Genomic DNA, 14,105 nt, shown 5'->3' on the forward strand with positions numbered 1-14,105 from the left:
GGTTCGGGTCGCGGGGCGGAGGGAAGAGCGGGCGGGCGGGAGGCGCCGGCGCCAGACGCGGAGGGAAGGAGCTACGAGTAGCCGCCCAGAGGCCGCGGAGCCAGCGACGACCGACCCAGCCGAGCCGCCGCCGCCGCCGCGCCCCCATGGCGGCCGCCAAGGTGCGGCCTGGCCCAAGCGGGGACAGGGTGGGCGGGCGGGGCCGGTGGGACCGGGGCCGTTATCAGCGGCCACGTGGGCGGCCCGCGCAGCAGCCACCAACCCCCGCCGGCCTGCAGGTTCGGCCGTCTGCTGGGCCTCGGTGGCGCGGGGTCGGGACGCGTGGGGTTTGGGGGCTCGAGGCCTGCGGAGTTGGGGCCTCTGGGGGTGCCGGCTCTGCAGAGGCCTGGGGGCTGCAGGGCGCCCGCGTGACCTTGGGGTGGGTTGGGGGCGGCCGTCGCCACGCGGGGCGGCCCCAGCCTCCGGGAACTGGTGCGGGCGGCGGGTTTCCTCCGGCTCGGCCCACTTGGGGCTTCCCACTAGTACGGTGCATTTATTCCTTCCGTCGCCCACGCAGCACTTCATTCATTCGGTTCTCACGTCTGGAACCGGCTCTGGCCTCTGTGGCAGAAGCTCGCGTTCCAGCGTGGGGCACAGGTCCTGGACGCTTCGACCCAGGCGGCGGCTTTGTTGGCTGAGGTGTATGGTTGAGTGCGGGCCGCTGCAGAGCCGCAGTGCTGTGGGAAACACAGAAGAGCAGCGAAAAGCTTATGTTTTCTTTTCCAGTTTGAGTCTAGTGGTGAAGTCTTAGGTCTCTTATGGACTTCTGGGTGACCAAGGCACGTGTTCTGGAAGACTCGAACCTAAAATATGATTATTGGTGCTCTCTTATCCTCTAAATTGGGTCAGGATTTCATGACTTTCACCGGTACAATTTATCTAGTTACTAACTTAATTTCTTGAACTGTGAAAAAATTGCTGGCAGAGCTATGAATCCAATGTAAATACTACCAGTCCTGTAGCGACTTTTTTCATTCTAGTAAGCAAGAGCACAACTATTTCCTAATTAGTAAAAGCTGAAATAGTTACATTTTGCTTTAAAGTAACATTTCAAAATCTATTTCGACCCATCATTGTGTCCTTTGATCTTCACACAGCAGGTATCGTCTGCATTTTATGGATGAGGAAGAAACTGATGCTCAAAGAGATGAGGCAGTTACTCCCAGGCCACTCTGCAAGTGCTGGCGGAGTTGTAGGGCCCCCCATCAGTCTGTGCACAGATCTGACTGATGTCTGTGAATCTGGGGGAGGGGCCCCAAACTCGGGTGTCTCGCTGTAGGCTCATGCACTGAGTGTATGGAGCTGGGCGTAAATGCAAACCTTTCCTAGCGTGGAAGAGAGGGCCTAATTTCTTGCTTTGGGGTGGAGCCCATCCTTGTAGCTGAAGTCCATTCACTGTCGGGGGGCAGACCACTGCAGGCACTGGTTGGGCTCTGGCTGTGAGCTGGATCCATAGGCCAGCAGTGTAACCTCTTTGTATTTCCTCAGGACACTCATGAGGACCATGATACTTCCACTGAGAATACAGACGAATCCAACCATGACCCTCAGTTTGAGCCAATAGTTTCTCTTCCTGAGCAAGAAATTAAAACGCTGGAAGAAGATGAAGAGGAACTTTTTAAAATGTAAGTAATCTGATGTCCCAGAAATAGGACCCTTTAAGGTTGAAGTTACAGCTTTTTTGGGTGTTAAGGTCTTGGCCTGACTTTTAATCAGACTGAGGTTCTTTAAAGAAAGGGCCTAAAGTTGCTTGATGACTAATCCCATGTGGAAATTTAACCCATTGCTTTTATGAATCTTCACCAGGTGCCCTTGCTGCCCTGCAGCCAGTTGCATGAAGGGCATCCCATTATTGCTGCTCTGTTCACTGACATGGCGGCCCCACTGCTGTTTCTTGCCACTGGCTTCTGAGGATCCAGGGAGTCCCTTTGGTTGAGCAGGGGATTTTAACTTTTTGCAGCAGAGTTCTTTGGCATTGTGAAGCTTATAAATCCCCCACCCGGTGTTTTTGTTGTTGTTGTTGTTTGAGATGGAGCCTCGCTCTATCGCCTAGGCTGGAGTGCAGTGGCGTGATCTCAGCTCACTGCAAGCTCCGCCTCCCGGGTTCACGCCTTTCTCCTGCCTCAGCCTCCCAAGTAGCTGGGACTCCACGCCTGGCTAATTTTTTGTATTTTTATTAGAGACGGGGTTTCATCTTGTGAGCCAGGATGGTCTCCTCCTGACCTTTTGATCTGCCCGCCCCAGCCTCCCAAAGTGCTGGGATTACAGGCGTGAGCCACCTCGCCTGGCCCACCCTTAATACACAACGTAATACTGCGATTACACGTGAAAATAGGTGATGGTTTAGTTATCAAAAACACCTGAAAAGATTCTGTACGTGTGCTTCTTGACACTTTCAGTTAAGAGCTATTCGCAGTGGTGGATACCAGCCTTGTGTCTTGTGACAGCGTCACAGCACTGCAGAGACTGGCCTGTCGCCTACACTCAGGATTGCAACAAACATCATGTTTAGTTACACACCGTAGTGAAATGAGATTGTAGTTTTTCCCTGTTCAAGTTCACGGAACCCCCCACCCTTGAAGTAGCTTTAAGAGTACAGGTTAAGGTTTGGTTGCTCTGGGGTGGGAGAGGGAACCAGAGAGAGTCATTCCTACTGTGAATTTCTTCTCTAAGGAAAGGGGCCAGGAGGGATACCTGGCAAAGGAGAGCTGTGTGTCACCCTTTGGTCACAGAGCGTGATGGACATCTCCCTGAAGCCACTGGGTGGCCATGTCTCCACTCTGCTGATGCATTGCTGCATCCCGTTTGGGAGTAGCTCCTTGCTGGGGTGAAGTGCTTGCCTCTATCCTCTCACTGCCCACGTCGGGTGGGAGGTGCTCCTGGTGGCCTGGGCCCAGGCTCTCCCTGAGGGAGGTGAGGCCAGCAGGGTGGGCCCGGGTCTTTGCGGTAAAGCCTCAGGGGCGTCCTGTTGGGGAACCTTGTGAGACAGTCTCTTGCCAGAATCATGTTGGGGCAGAGAGTGGAGTCGTCTGAGAGAGGCAGGTGGAGCTGTGCCCAGAAGGAGGGCGCCAGCCTGAGCCCTGAGTGCATTGCTAGGTTCTGGGTGCTCTGGTCCCCAGCGGGAGGGGCCGTTCCTGGGCAGGAGGGCCGGGTGTTGGCCAGGACCTATTGCCTGATTAGAGGCCTGGGCCTCTTCTGTGGGTCATCTGACCTCAGGTGACCTGCCTGCCTCGGCCTCCCAAAATGCTGGGATTACAGGCGTGAGCCATAATTCTCTTGGTTCTGGAACTGGAATTCAAGATGACCTGGAGTTTGTTGGGCTGCTGCGCTTTCTGGTGGTGTGACGGAGGTCCTTGGCCCGCACCTGATCCATGCTGTCCCTGCAGATCTCTGGGGCTGGGGTGCTCTTGCACAGTGACCATGGGATGCCCAGCCCACCCAGGGGGCTTCTTTCCCTACATTGGGCCATTTTTCTGTCTTTTTTTTTTTTTTTTTTTGAAACGGATTCTTGCTCTGTTGCCCAGGCTGGAGTATGGTGATATGATCTTAGCTCACTGCAACCTCCGCCTCCCAGGTTCAAGCAATTCTCCTGCCTCAGCCTCCTGAATATTTGGGGCTACAGGTGCCCGCCACCCCGCCCAGCTAATTTTTTGTATTTTTAGTAGAGATGGGGTTTCACCGAGTTAGTCAGGATGGTCTCAATCTCCTGACTTCATGATTGGCCTGCCTCGGCCTCCCAAAGTGATGGGATTACAGGCATGAGCCACCAAGCCTGGCCTCTTTTTTTTTTCTTTTTTGAGATGGAGTTTCGCTCTTGTTACCCAGGCTGGAGTGCAATGGTGCGATCTCAGCTCACTGCAACCTTGGCCTCCCAGTTCAAGGGATTCTCCTCTCTCAGCCTCTTCAGTAGCTGGGATTATTGGCACGTCCCACCATGCCTGGCTAATTTTGTATTTTTGGTAGAGATGGGGTTTCTCCATATTGGTCAGGCTGGTTTCAAACTGCTAACCTCAGGTGATCCCCCCACTTCGGCCTCCCAAAGTGCTGGGATTACAGGAGTGAGCCACCATGCCCGGCTTTTTTTTTTTTTTTTTTTTTTTTTAAATAGGGTCTCACTCTCACCCAGGCTAGAGAGCAGCAGTGGGATCATGGCTCACTGCAGCCTTGAACTCCTGGGCTCAAGGGATCCTCCTGCCTCTGCCTCTTGAGTAGCTGAGACTATGGGTGTTAGCCATCATATCCAGCTAATTTTTTATCTTTTTGTAGAGATGGTTTCTTGCTGTTTTGCCCGAGCTGGTCTCCACTGGGGGAAATATTGTGACTGTAGGTACAGTGGGGCGATCTCCGCTCACCGCACCCTCTGCTTCCTGGGCTCAAGTGATTGTCATGCCTCAGCCTCCTGAGTAGCTGGGATTACAGGTACCACGCCCAGCTGATTTTTGTATTTTTAGTAGAGACAGGGTTTCACCATGTTGGCCAGGCTAGTTTTGAACTCCTGACCTCAGATGACCCACCTGCCCCGGCCTCCCAAAATGTTGGGATTACAAGTGAGCCACCTCGCCTGGTCATCTTAATTCTTTTGGTTGTGGAACTGGAATTCAAGATGACCTGGAGTTTGTTGGACTGCTGCACTTTCTGGTGGTGTCGTGACAGGCAGTTCTTGGAGCCTGAAGAGGGGCTGGGGCGTTTGTGGAGGCATCGGGTCCTGCAGTGCAGAGTTGTTCTGTGTCCTCCCGAGCAGGCCCTGCATGTGGGCCACAGGTCTGCACTCTTACCTCATGGCTTTTCTTGCAGGCGGGCAAAACTGTTCCGATTTGCCTCAGAGAACGATCTCCCAGAATGGAAGGAGCGAGGCACTGGTGACGTCAAGCTCCTGAAGCACAAGGAGAAAGGGGCCATCCGCCTTCTCATGCGGAGGGACAAGACCCTGAAGATCTGTGCCAACCACTACAGTAGGTGGCCTTGGGCGGGCGTTCATGCTGGGCCCAACAGTCCTCAGCAGCTCAGCCTGGGACCTTCGGGAAGATTCTTTCAGGGCTGACTGGGAACTGGGGAGCGTGTTATTACATGGAGTGCAAGTTTGTGGTGTGTTTGTTGAATTTAAAACCAGAAATACGTTTTTCAGACGTGCCTCTGAACTCAGAGCAGGCCCGCAGCGAAGCTTAGAGCACACGGGGGTGTGGAGTCAGCCAGACGGGCCCTGATGGGAGGACGCGGCGCCCAGGCTGGGCTCGGGACGAGGAGTGAGTGCTGCAGGGCAAGGGGGCGCTGTGTGTGTGTGTGTGTGTGTGTGTGTGTGTGTGTGTGGTGTCTGGGGGGTGGGGGGTGGTGTCTGGGGGGTTGATGGGGAGTACGTATGTGGTATCTGGGGGGCTTTGGTGTCTACTGGCGGTGGTGTCTGGGGTGTGTGGTTGGGGGTGTGTAGTTGGGGGTCTGGTGTCTGGGGCTGTGGTTGGGTGTGGTGTTTGGGGGTGTGTATGTGGTATCTGGGGGGTGTGTTGTCTGGGGGTGTGGTTGGGTGTGGTGTTTGGGGGTGTATAGTTGGGGTTCTGGGGGGGTGTGTTGTTTTGGGGTTTGATGTTTGGGGGTGTGTTTTGTGGGTGTGTGTGTGTGGCGTTGGGGTGTGTATGTGGTGTCCGGGGGGGCTATGTGGTGTCTGAAAGTGTGGTGTCATGGCATGTGTGGTGTCTGGGGGGGTTGTGGTGTCTTGGGGTGTGTGTGTGGTGTCTGGAGGGCATCTGGGGGCAGTGTTTGGTGTCTGGGGGGTTTATGGTGTCTGGGACGGGGCAGTGTGTGGTGTCTGGGGGCATGCAAAGTGTGGTGTCTGGAGGGGTGTGTGTGTGATATCTGGGGGGGTATGTAGGGGGCATCTGGAGGGCAGTGTTTGGTGTCGGGGGGTTTGTGGTGTCTGGGGCAGGGAGGTGTGTGGTGTTTGGGGGTGTGTAGTTGGGGGTCTGGGGGTGTGGTTGGGTGTGGTGTTTGGGGGTGTATAGTTGGGGGTCTGGGGGGTGTGGTTGGGGGTGTGGTTGGGTGTAGTGTTTTGTGGGGGTGTGTGTGTGGTGTCAGGTGTGGTTGGGTGTTCGGGGTGTGTATATGGTGTCTGGAGGGGCTATGTGGTGTCTGAAGGTGTGGTGTCGCGACATGTGTGGTGTCTGGGGGGGCAGTGCAAAGTGTGTGGTGTCTGGGGGAGGGTGTGTGGTATCCGCGGGTGTGTGTAGGGGGCATCTGGGGGGCAGTGTTGGGTGTCTGGGGGGGGTTGTGGTGTTTGGGGGTGTGTGGTTGGGGGTCTGGGGTATGTGTGTGGTGTTGGGGGTGTGTAGTTGGGTGTTTGAGGGGGTGTGTGTTGTCTGGGGGTATGTGTAGTATCTGAAGATGTGTGGTCTGGGGGACTTGTGTGGTGTCTGAAGGTGTGGTGTCTGGTTGTTTGTGTATGTGTGTGTATGTGGTGTCTGGAGGGGTGTGTGTGGTATCCGCGGGTGTGTGTAGGGGGCATCTGGGGGGGTTTGTGGTGTCTGGGGCGGGAGGTGTGTGGTGTCGGGGGGTTGTGGTATGGGGGGTTGTGTGGTGTCTCGGGTGGGGGTGGCATCTGAAGGTATGTGGTGTTTGGGGGGGTGTGTGTGTGCGTGCGCGCGTGAGATTAGGGGTGTGAGGGTAGATGTGTGAGGTGCCCAGGCGCCAGCCTCCCCAATTATGGTGCGTTCTACCCTCACCAGGATCTTCCCTGGGGAGGAAACGGGAGGGGACGGGGTTGAGAAGGTGACCAGGTCCTGGGCGCCTGTGAAGCTACATAAGTAGAGGCCCTTGGGCAGGTTCAGCCAAGAGCTCCAGCCACCCTGTGAAGGGTCCAGCCTGGCCTGCAAAGAAGTGACAATAGGTTGTCCCAAGTGTGCCTGGCTGCCAGCTGTCCTTAGATTGAACCTGTGCTGCCCGGCTTGGTGGCATGTTGGAAATACACTTGTCCTGGGGTGTCCCTTGGTAAGCTCCCTAGTGTCATTTGCCGAGTGTGATGTGTGTCCGGCGGGGCAGGGCCCCTCATCCCAGGTGCAGGATGACTGCTGGCAGGAGCTTGAGTGGCTCAGCCCTTGAGGGCGATGCAGAGGGGTAGACAGTGGTCTGCCTGTGCCATGGTACCTCGCTGCATGGCCTGACCTGCCAGACTTCCTTGGGAACTGGCTCCTGGGTTCCCCGCCCTCCCTGCCCAGCATATCTAGTCCTGGGGAAGCTTGTACTCTGGCTGGTCCTCCTCCTTGAGCCCAATATGAATAATTTCTTTGGGGGGTCTTCCCTTATGCCCTGTGCTGCTCCCAGAGCCTGGTCAGGTTGTGGGTTATTGTGTGTGCATCATAAGTTGGTCCTGGGCCCCTAGGCATCTGGGCAGAGCCATCTGCGTAGCCAGTAGTGTCTTGTGCCCATCATGGGCCCTTAGTAGACAGGGAAAGTGGCAGTGGGTAGAGGATGCCCTCTGGGTAGGGTGTTGGGGAGGCTGTGGGCTGGCTCGGGGGCGGGGTGTGAAGGGGGCATGCAGGGGGCCTGCATCTGCTGTGGCGGGCTGCAGTAGGTGAGACCCCCCAGCTCCCAGTTCAGATGGTGACATGTGGGGTATCCTGGGGGTGCATGTGGCCTGGGCTGGGCCTGGGCACCTGGGATGGTCCGGGTTCTCAGGGAGCTGTTCTGAAGAGTGGTCACCTGCAGGGCCATCTCCCCTTGGGGCTGCCTGTGCCTGGGCAGTTGGGGTGGAGGCGTCCATTGCAGGCCGTGGCTCTGTCTCCTGTGTCCTCCAGGCATCAGTCATGGGGATGCATGGCCGTGGCCCCCAGTGGGCTCCCTTCTGGCAATTGCCCCACTTTCTAGCCTTCTGCTGCCCCCACTTTCAGACAGGCTGGCTCCATGTGTTGAGTTCCCTCAGGAGAGTCTGGACCCCCTGGCTTGTGCTCTGATGTCTGACCCAGGGCTTCTGACTTCACGGACGGGGTCAGGATGATCAGGGTTGGGCTTGAGTGCAGCCCTGGGATACAGCTGGGGCCTGCTTTGCCAGCTCTGCTTCTCTGTGTGCCAAGTGGTGTTGAACACTGCTCAGGATCTCCTTGCAGAGATAGCTTTACGGTCAGGGAGCAGGCTGCCCATTCCTGGTTAGGATGGTCCTGGTTTTAAGTAAATATGGGGCATTTTCAAAGAGGTTTGAATAAAACTCAGGCCCTGTGGTACTTTGTCTAAGCCTGGTTCTCCGACCCCAGACTGACCATCCCCGTGTTGTCTGAAGCAGACCCCTCAGGTTGGTGAGCAGGGTGCTCTGTGGCCCAGGGCTGGGTGGGCTGGCCTTTGCAGTCATCCCACCATCCTCACGAGCTTCTCTCTCCTCAGTCACGCCGATGATGGAGCTGAAGCCCAATGCAGGTAGTGACCGTGCCTGGGTCTGGAACACCCATGCTGACTTCGCCGACGAGTGCCCCAAGCCAGAGCTGCTGGCCATCCGCTTCCTGAATGCTGAGAGTGAGCCAAGGGGCCCTGGGGACCTGCCCGACTTAGGGCTCACCTGCGTGGCAGTGTGGCGGCTTATGTGCAACAAATGCTGTTGCCTTTTGGGGAGAGGGGGCAGTAACTGGGAAGTGTGTCGTGTGGGTTGCCCTGCCCCGCCGTTTGGGGGCCATGCCCAGACTGAAGCCACGAGCAGCGCCTTCCCCCTAAAACTCAAAGCTGTGCCAAGTAGCTGCTAAACAGCAGTGCCCCCTCAGCCGCCTTGTGGCTGGCACTTTGGTTTGCTCTCCAAGCTCCGGTTCCCATCAGTTGTTGCAGAGCCTGAGGCCCAACCCAGGGCTTCCTCCCAGTGCTGATCCTTGTGCCAGGCTTTGGCTTACTGGGGCCAGGGGCCCCTCATGGTTGCCTGGGTGCCAGCAGGGGCTGGCATCTCTCCTGTGGAGAGATCCACAGGCCCAGGCTGATCTCTCCCCTGCTCAGAGGTCTTTACAGTCCAGATCGTCCAAGCTGTGTCCAGTGGCTCCTAGAGTAGTCAGTGGGTACTGTGGCCTGGCGCCTGGTAGCTGACCGTCTGGTGCCGAGTGACCTTGTCCTTGCTCTGGGAGTGGCTGCCCCAGCAGCCCTTCCAACACGGTTGGGAGCCAAGACTGTGGCAAAGAGGCCCATGCCCCTTGGTTGCCCAAGGGTCTGTGCTCTTTACCGCTCTGCCCAAATGGTTACAGTTAGATGAAGGAGACAAAAAGCCAGGGCCGATGTCAGGTGGTCCAGTCCTTTTAGGTCAGAAATTACCATGAAATGGGTCTTCTGTGAATCCCAACTCTTCAGACCCGGCAGAGCATGTCCCTTCCACTGCTCACAGCTCTTAGGAAATCTCTCTCTCTTCCACAGATGCACAGAAATTCAAAACAAAGTTTGAAGAATGCAGGAAAGAGATTGAAGAGAGAGAAAAGAAAGGTGACGTGGTGCCATGGGTGGGGGTGCTTCTTTGCAGACTCACTCTGCACCTGACTGTACTTCCAGGCGGGTGCTTTTTCTGTCTGCCAGATAAACATTCCAGAGTGCTGTGGCTGCCTCACCTATCCAGGGCAATGCAGCTCCCTGGGGACACAGGTGCTCCCTGGGGACACAGGTGCTTCCTGGGGAGCCCTGAGCACTTGTCAGTGTTGCTGGCCTCACATCCAACTGGGCAGGCATTGGAGTCCAGGCATTGCCTGGAGCTCACCAGAAGGTGCTTTATCATGGCCCTCAGTTTGTCTCTCAGAGGGCTTGGTCACCTCTGCCGTGAGGCTGGACTGCAGCTGTGGTGGCAAGTGACCAGATGTCACTGAGCAGCCTGACCACGGTCTAGGCAGTGCTTGAATGCATCCACTTGGCTTCCTTTGGTCATTGAATTTCAAGAAGACAGACTCCAGGGGTGGCTTGGCCAGGCAGGAGTCTGTCCTGAGGGCGGGCAAGCCACTGTGGGTGGGTGACGGCGCTTGGGACTGTCCTGGCGAGGGCCATGTGCTTGAATGCACTGTGCTTCTGTTTTCTCACTGTACTGCTTGTGTTTTAGCAGGATCAGGCAAAAATGATCATGCCGAAAAAGTGGCGGAAAAGCTAGAAGCTCTCTCGGTGAAGGAGGAGACCAAGGAGGATGCTGAGGAGAAGCAATAAATCGTCTTATTTTATTTCCTTTTCCTCTCTTTCCTTTCCTTTTTTTAAAAAATTTTACCCTGCCCCTCTTTTTTGGTTTGTTTTTATTCTTTCATTTTTACAAGGGACGTTATATAAAGAACTGAATTCAACATTCAGGTTGTTTTTTTTTTGTTTGTTTCTAAGTTTTTGCCCTATTGAAGATGACTTCAGAAAATCCATTCCCCAGTCATGAAAATGTACTGTGCTAACTTTCTTTTCCATAGTGGAAACACTTATTTATAGTCATCAAAAATAGTGAATAAAAAACACATTTGGAACCTGGACCAGATGGCAGGACTGTGTGTGTACGGGCCCCTGTGCTGTGAGCACTGCTTGCGTAAAAGCCCCCCAGGTGTATGTCCAGGCCTGTCTGCAGCGCAGGTGGGTGCTGCACCTCACTATAGCCTCGGTTCCCGGGAGACACCCTGGTGTCTGAGGTCGTGTGTGTGTTTTGCTGTGGGTCTTGAAGCTGAGGTGTCTGAGCTGGTGCTGGTGAGGGAGCCTGGCCAGGGGTGTCTGGTGCTAAGTGTTGTATTGATGAACGGCTGTGGGCTGGGCAGCGTGGGCTCTGCCAAGGCAGGCTCCACTGTGCCTTATGGCCTGAACAGCCACTGCTTTTTTCTGTGGTGAGGAAGGGTGGGCTTTCTGTGTTTTGAGGAGAGAAAGGAAGACCACCAGAGTACCTTGGCTTTGGAGCAGGAGGCAGTAGCCAATTGAGTGGGTCTCTGGCATCGGCCAAGGCTGACTGGCCCCTGTGGTAGAGTGGCCCCTGTGGAGGGAAAGGCCAGTCCGGTGTGCTGGGTGGGGCTCAGCCCTGTAGCCCTTCTGTTGGAAAGCCTGTCATACCTTGACCTTGGAGAAAACTTCTGGGGTCTTGGCCTCCTGAACTTGAAGTCCACACTTGGCAGTGTTGGAGTTAGGGGCATCTGCAGTAACTTTAAAGAAGGAGATGTTTTCCAGTGTGCCATTGGGGGTTGTCACGTGTAATGGATTGTCTCTGCAAACACCATCTTAAGTGTGTGGTCTCAACTGCCATAACGTGCCCTGTCACCGTTTATCATGAACCAGACGTGCTTCACTGTGAGGCTGGCTGCCTGCTGCCATCACTTGCTCTTTTGTGTCCTCCACCTGGGCCTGGGCCCCGGCCCAGTTCTCTCTGGTCTCCATGTGCTGTGTCCTGTCTGGTGACTGCCTGCTGGTTTAAACACCAGTCCTTTGTCCCTCTGGGGCTGGGGTCCCCAACCCCTGGCCTACTGACCCGTACAAGTCTGTGGCCTGTTAAGAGCTGGGCCACACAGCAGGAGGTAAGTGGTGGGCGAGCGAACTTTACCACCTGAGCTCCTCCTCTCAGATAAGCAGGGCATTAGATTCCCATAGGAGTGCGAACCCTATCGTGAACTGCACATGTGAGGAATCTGGGTTGTGCACTCCTTATGAGAACCTAGTGCCTGATGATCTGAGGTGGACAGTTTCATCCTGAAACCACTCCCCTACCCTTGGTCCATGGAAAAATTGTGCACCAAACTGATCCCTGGTGCCAAAACAGTTGGGGACCACCGCTCTGGGGGATGTACTTCCAAAGGCAACTACTCAGGTTTGTTTATTTTTACATAAATGGGAACCACTTTATGGTCTCTAGCATCAGCCAAGGCTGACTTTGGTTGGCCCCTGTGGCAGAGTGGCCCCTGCAGAGGGAAAGGCCAGCTCAGGAAAGAAGGCTGTGCTGACTCCTCGTGGTTTCCAGTGCCCTACATGTTCAGAGAAAGTTCTTTGGTAATGAACTATGGAAATGATCCCTGAAAGTATGGTCTTTGCTTCTGGTTTTAAACAGCCCAACTGAAGACTCCTCACTGGCATCTTGCCTGTGTTCTGTGAGCTGTGGCCCTCATGCTCGTGGACGGCTTTTTAGCAGGTTGGCAGGGGGACAGTGGTGCACTTTGCACCCAAGAAGAGGTGAAGCCTGTGCCCCGTGCCGAGTGAGGTCCTCGTGTTGGGAGGGTGACGCTGTCCACTGCAGACAGTGCCTTGCTGTGCCGTGTCACCCTTGGGGCCACAGGCTGGGTACAGGTGTCAATTGGAGGCTTTGATGTCTGTGAAAGGGAGGGCTCCATGCACTGGCTGGAGCTTCCAGGAGGGAAGCCCTTGGCTAGGACAGGCACCCCACGCCCCCAGCACAGAAAGGATGTTTAGCATTCTGTATTTGATTTGGGGTTCTAGTAAAATTCCAGGCTGACTTCCTTCATCTGCAGATGGGAGAAATGTCTCCAAGGAGAGTCCTCAACAGTGGGAAGGCCCCTCGGAATGGCTGGGATACAGTGCCATCCTGTGGTGGGGCTGTGTTGCAGGGCGCATTTGAGGATGCAGCTTGTTGACACTGCAGGATGTGATGTGCTGCAGGAAGGGAGCTGTGCTGGCCCCACGGGAACACAGGGTAGGCTCTACAAGGACACCCATGTGGGCACTCACGCCAGCTGTCCAGCCCAGTGTGTTTCCAGTGGGTCCCCTTTGGCAGACAATGGTGAGCGGAATGGGGTCCTGCCGGTGCTAGGGACTGTGTGAGAAATGCAGTGTGGTTCAGCCTTCCATCCCAGGTCTGTCCGCCAGGTTGCAGGCTGGGGAGCCTCCTGCTTTCTGCTTCATTTTCCTCTTCCCTGGGATCTTAGCTCTTCTTGGGGAGGAAACTAGGCCATGGGCTCGGCAGCCATGCTGGTGGGGGAGGCCGGTGCTGACCTCACTCAGTTCTCTGTCTCCGGTAGTGGGTCTGTACTACTGGGGATCCCTCTGCCCAGGCCTCTGTGTTAAGGAAAAGGGATCCCAAGGCCAGATGCAATGGTTGACACCAGTAACCTCAGCACTTTGGGAGGCAAAAGCGGGAGGATCACTTCAGGCCAGGAGTTCAAGACCAGATTGGGCAACATGGTGAAAGACCCTATCTCTACAAAAAAATTTAAAAAATAACCTGGCGTGGTGGTGCGCGTCTGTGGTCTCAGCTACTTGGGAAGCTGAGGTGGGAGGATCACTTGAACCCTGAAGGTTGAGGCTTCAGTGAGCCATGATTGCACCACTGCACTCCAGCCTGGGTGGCAGAGTGAAACCCTGTGTTAAAAACTCAAGGGAAAAGGCATCTCACCAAGTAGGCCTGATTCCGCTTCTTCCCACAGTCAGCATTTGATAATTTACTCCAGGGTTCAGCTGGTGGAGGAAGGTGACTGTCCTGGCACCCTGCACAAAGCATGGACTTGGAGTCAGACCTGGACCCTGAGGGGTTCTGTGGTGTGTGCCACTAGAGGAGGCACTTCCTTGGGGAAGGTAGGAGCAAGGGGGAGGCTAGAGACGGGCGCCAAGTGGCAGGTGTGTTGCCAACCGAGAGGCTCACTCGTGGCCACTGCAGAGCCCAGGTAAGGAGGCATCTGCTCCAGTGGTGTCTGCTCTAGGCTCACCATTGTGCCCTGAGACCCCTCCACTGCCTTAGTGCTTGCGAGCACCTCCTGGATCAGGGCACCCTGAGAGCAGTGCTTACCACTAGAGCTGCCTGGGAGAAAGCCCATCACCATTTCAACAGCCACAACCCTGGACTGCCCACCCTGAGGAGCTGGGGCCGGGTGCTTCCCCAGGCGAGCAGGGGCCTCCAGGCCGAGGAGCCTCATGCCTGCACAGCATGGTAGGGCCGCATGGGGTTCTGGTTGTAGGGGAGCAGACACTCAGGGCTGGGGGTGATGGGTGAGGTCCCCCCCACAGATCACCTAGGGAGGAGTCTAATGGGTCTGGGTTTCAGAACTGGGGGTGATTGGGACATGTTGGCGTCGCCGAGGACAATGACCCTCACTGGGGAGGCTCCGGAGCTTGACTGAGGGTCTCCCGCTGGCGCCACCTGCTCTGCCAAGGGGAACCCACACGAGGCCCCGCCCACAGCG

General features: G+C 55.8%; 2 protein-coding genes, 1 long non-coding RNA gene, 1 other non-coding gene and 1 pseudogene across 7 annotated transcripts in view; 3 read left to right on the top strand and 2 right to left on the bottom strand.

The window, feature by feature from the left end:
• LOC105480711 (RAN binding protein 1) lies at positions 1-10,475 on the top strand. Of its 3 annotated transcripts, none has more exons than XM_011739822.3 (6): positions 1-161; positions 1,528-1,664; positions 4,834-4,991; positions 8,401-8,529; positions 9,403-9,468; positions 10,070-10,475. In XM_011739822.3, the coding sequence occupies exons 1-6, from the start codon at positions 147-149 to the stop codon at positions 10,168-10,170; spliced, it is 606 nt and encodes a 201-aa protein (XP_011738124.1). In that variant the 5' UTR covers positions 1-146; the 3' UTR covers positions 10,171-10,475. The 3 variants fall into 3 exon arrangements, with proteins under 3 accessions (XP_011738124.1, XP_011738125.1, XP_011738123.1); XM_011739823.3 differs by having other exon boundaries at positions 10,073-10,475; XM_011739821.3 differs by lacking the exon at positions 1-161 and adding an exon at positions 250-818 and having other exon boundaries at positions 10,073-10,475.
• Positions 9,502-9,626, top strand: LOC112426486 (small nucleolar RNA SNORA77). Its single transcript, XR_003017827.1, has one exon. It is a non-coding gene; the product is annotated as a small nucleolar RNA SNORA77 (small nucleolar RNA).
• The window catches only part of LOC139358665 (uncharacterized), a 4,456-nt gene continuing 583 nt past the window's right edge, over positions 10,233-14,105 (bottom strand). The window contains exons 2-3 of the long non-coding RNA XR_011613890.1: positions 13,322-13,413; positions 10,233-12,984 (exon numbers count right to left, since the gene is read on the bottom strand). This is a non-coding gene — a long non-coding RNA (uncharacterized lncRNA). The remainder of the gene's footprint in view (positions 12,985-13,321; positions 13,414-14,105) is intronic.
• On the bottom strand, positions 11,812-12,003 carry LOC112426485 (small nucleolar RNA U3; annotated as a pseudogene).
• The window catches only part of LOC105480706 (zinc finger DHHC-type palmitoyltransferase 8), an 18,711-nt gene continuing 16,933 nt past the window's right edge, over positions 12,328-14,105 (top strand). The window contains exon 1 of one of the 2 annotated variants that reach the window (XM_071080022.1): positions 12,328-12,709. Coding sequence is in view for 1 of the 2 variants with exons in the window: in XM_011739812.2 (XP_011738114.1) it covers positions 12,754-12,782 (29 nt within the window). In the remaining variant the exon portion in view is untranslated. Of the gene's footprint in view, positions 12,710-12,738; positions 12,783-14,105 lie in introns of those variants that run through there. The other variant, XM_011739812.2, reaches the window with a different exon arrangement.

The sequence above is a fragment of the Macaca nemestrina genome, chromosome 15 (genome assembly GCF_043159975.1).
Source record: "Macaca nemestrina isolate mMacNem1 chromosome 15, mMacNem.hap1, whole genome shotgun sequence".
Classification (NCBI taxonomy): Eukaryota; Metazoa; Chordata; class Mammalia; order Primates; family Cercopithecidae; genus Macaca; species Macaca nemestrina.

What these genes read in the sequence shown, in the direction of transcription:
- LOC105480711 (XM_011739821.3), top strand. Translation starts at nt 798, where the DNA reads ATGGACTTCTGGGTGACCAAG. An exon ending in GAAGAGGAACTTTTTAAAAT is followed by an intron (nt 1,665 to 4,833) that starts GTAAGTAATCTG and finishes CTTTTCTTGCAG; the next exon opens with GCGGGCAAAACTGTTCCGAT. An exon ending in CCGCTTCCTGAATGCTGAGA is followed by an intron (nt 8,530 to 9,402) that starts GTGAGCCAAGGG and finishes TCTCTTCCACAG; the next exon opens with ATGCACAGAAATTCAAAACA.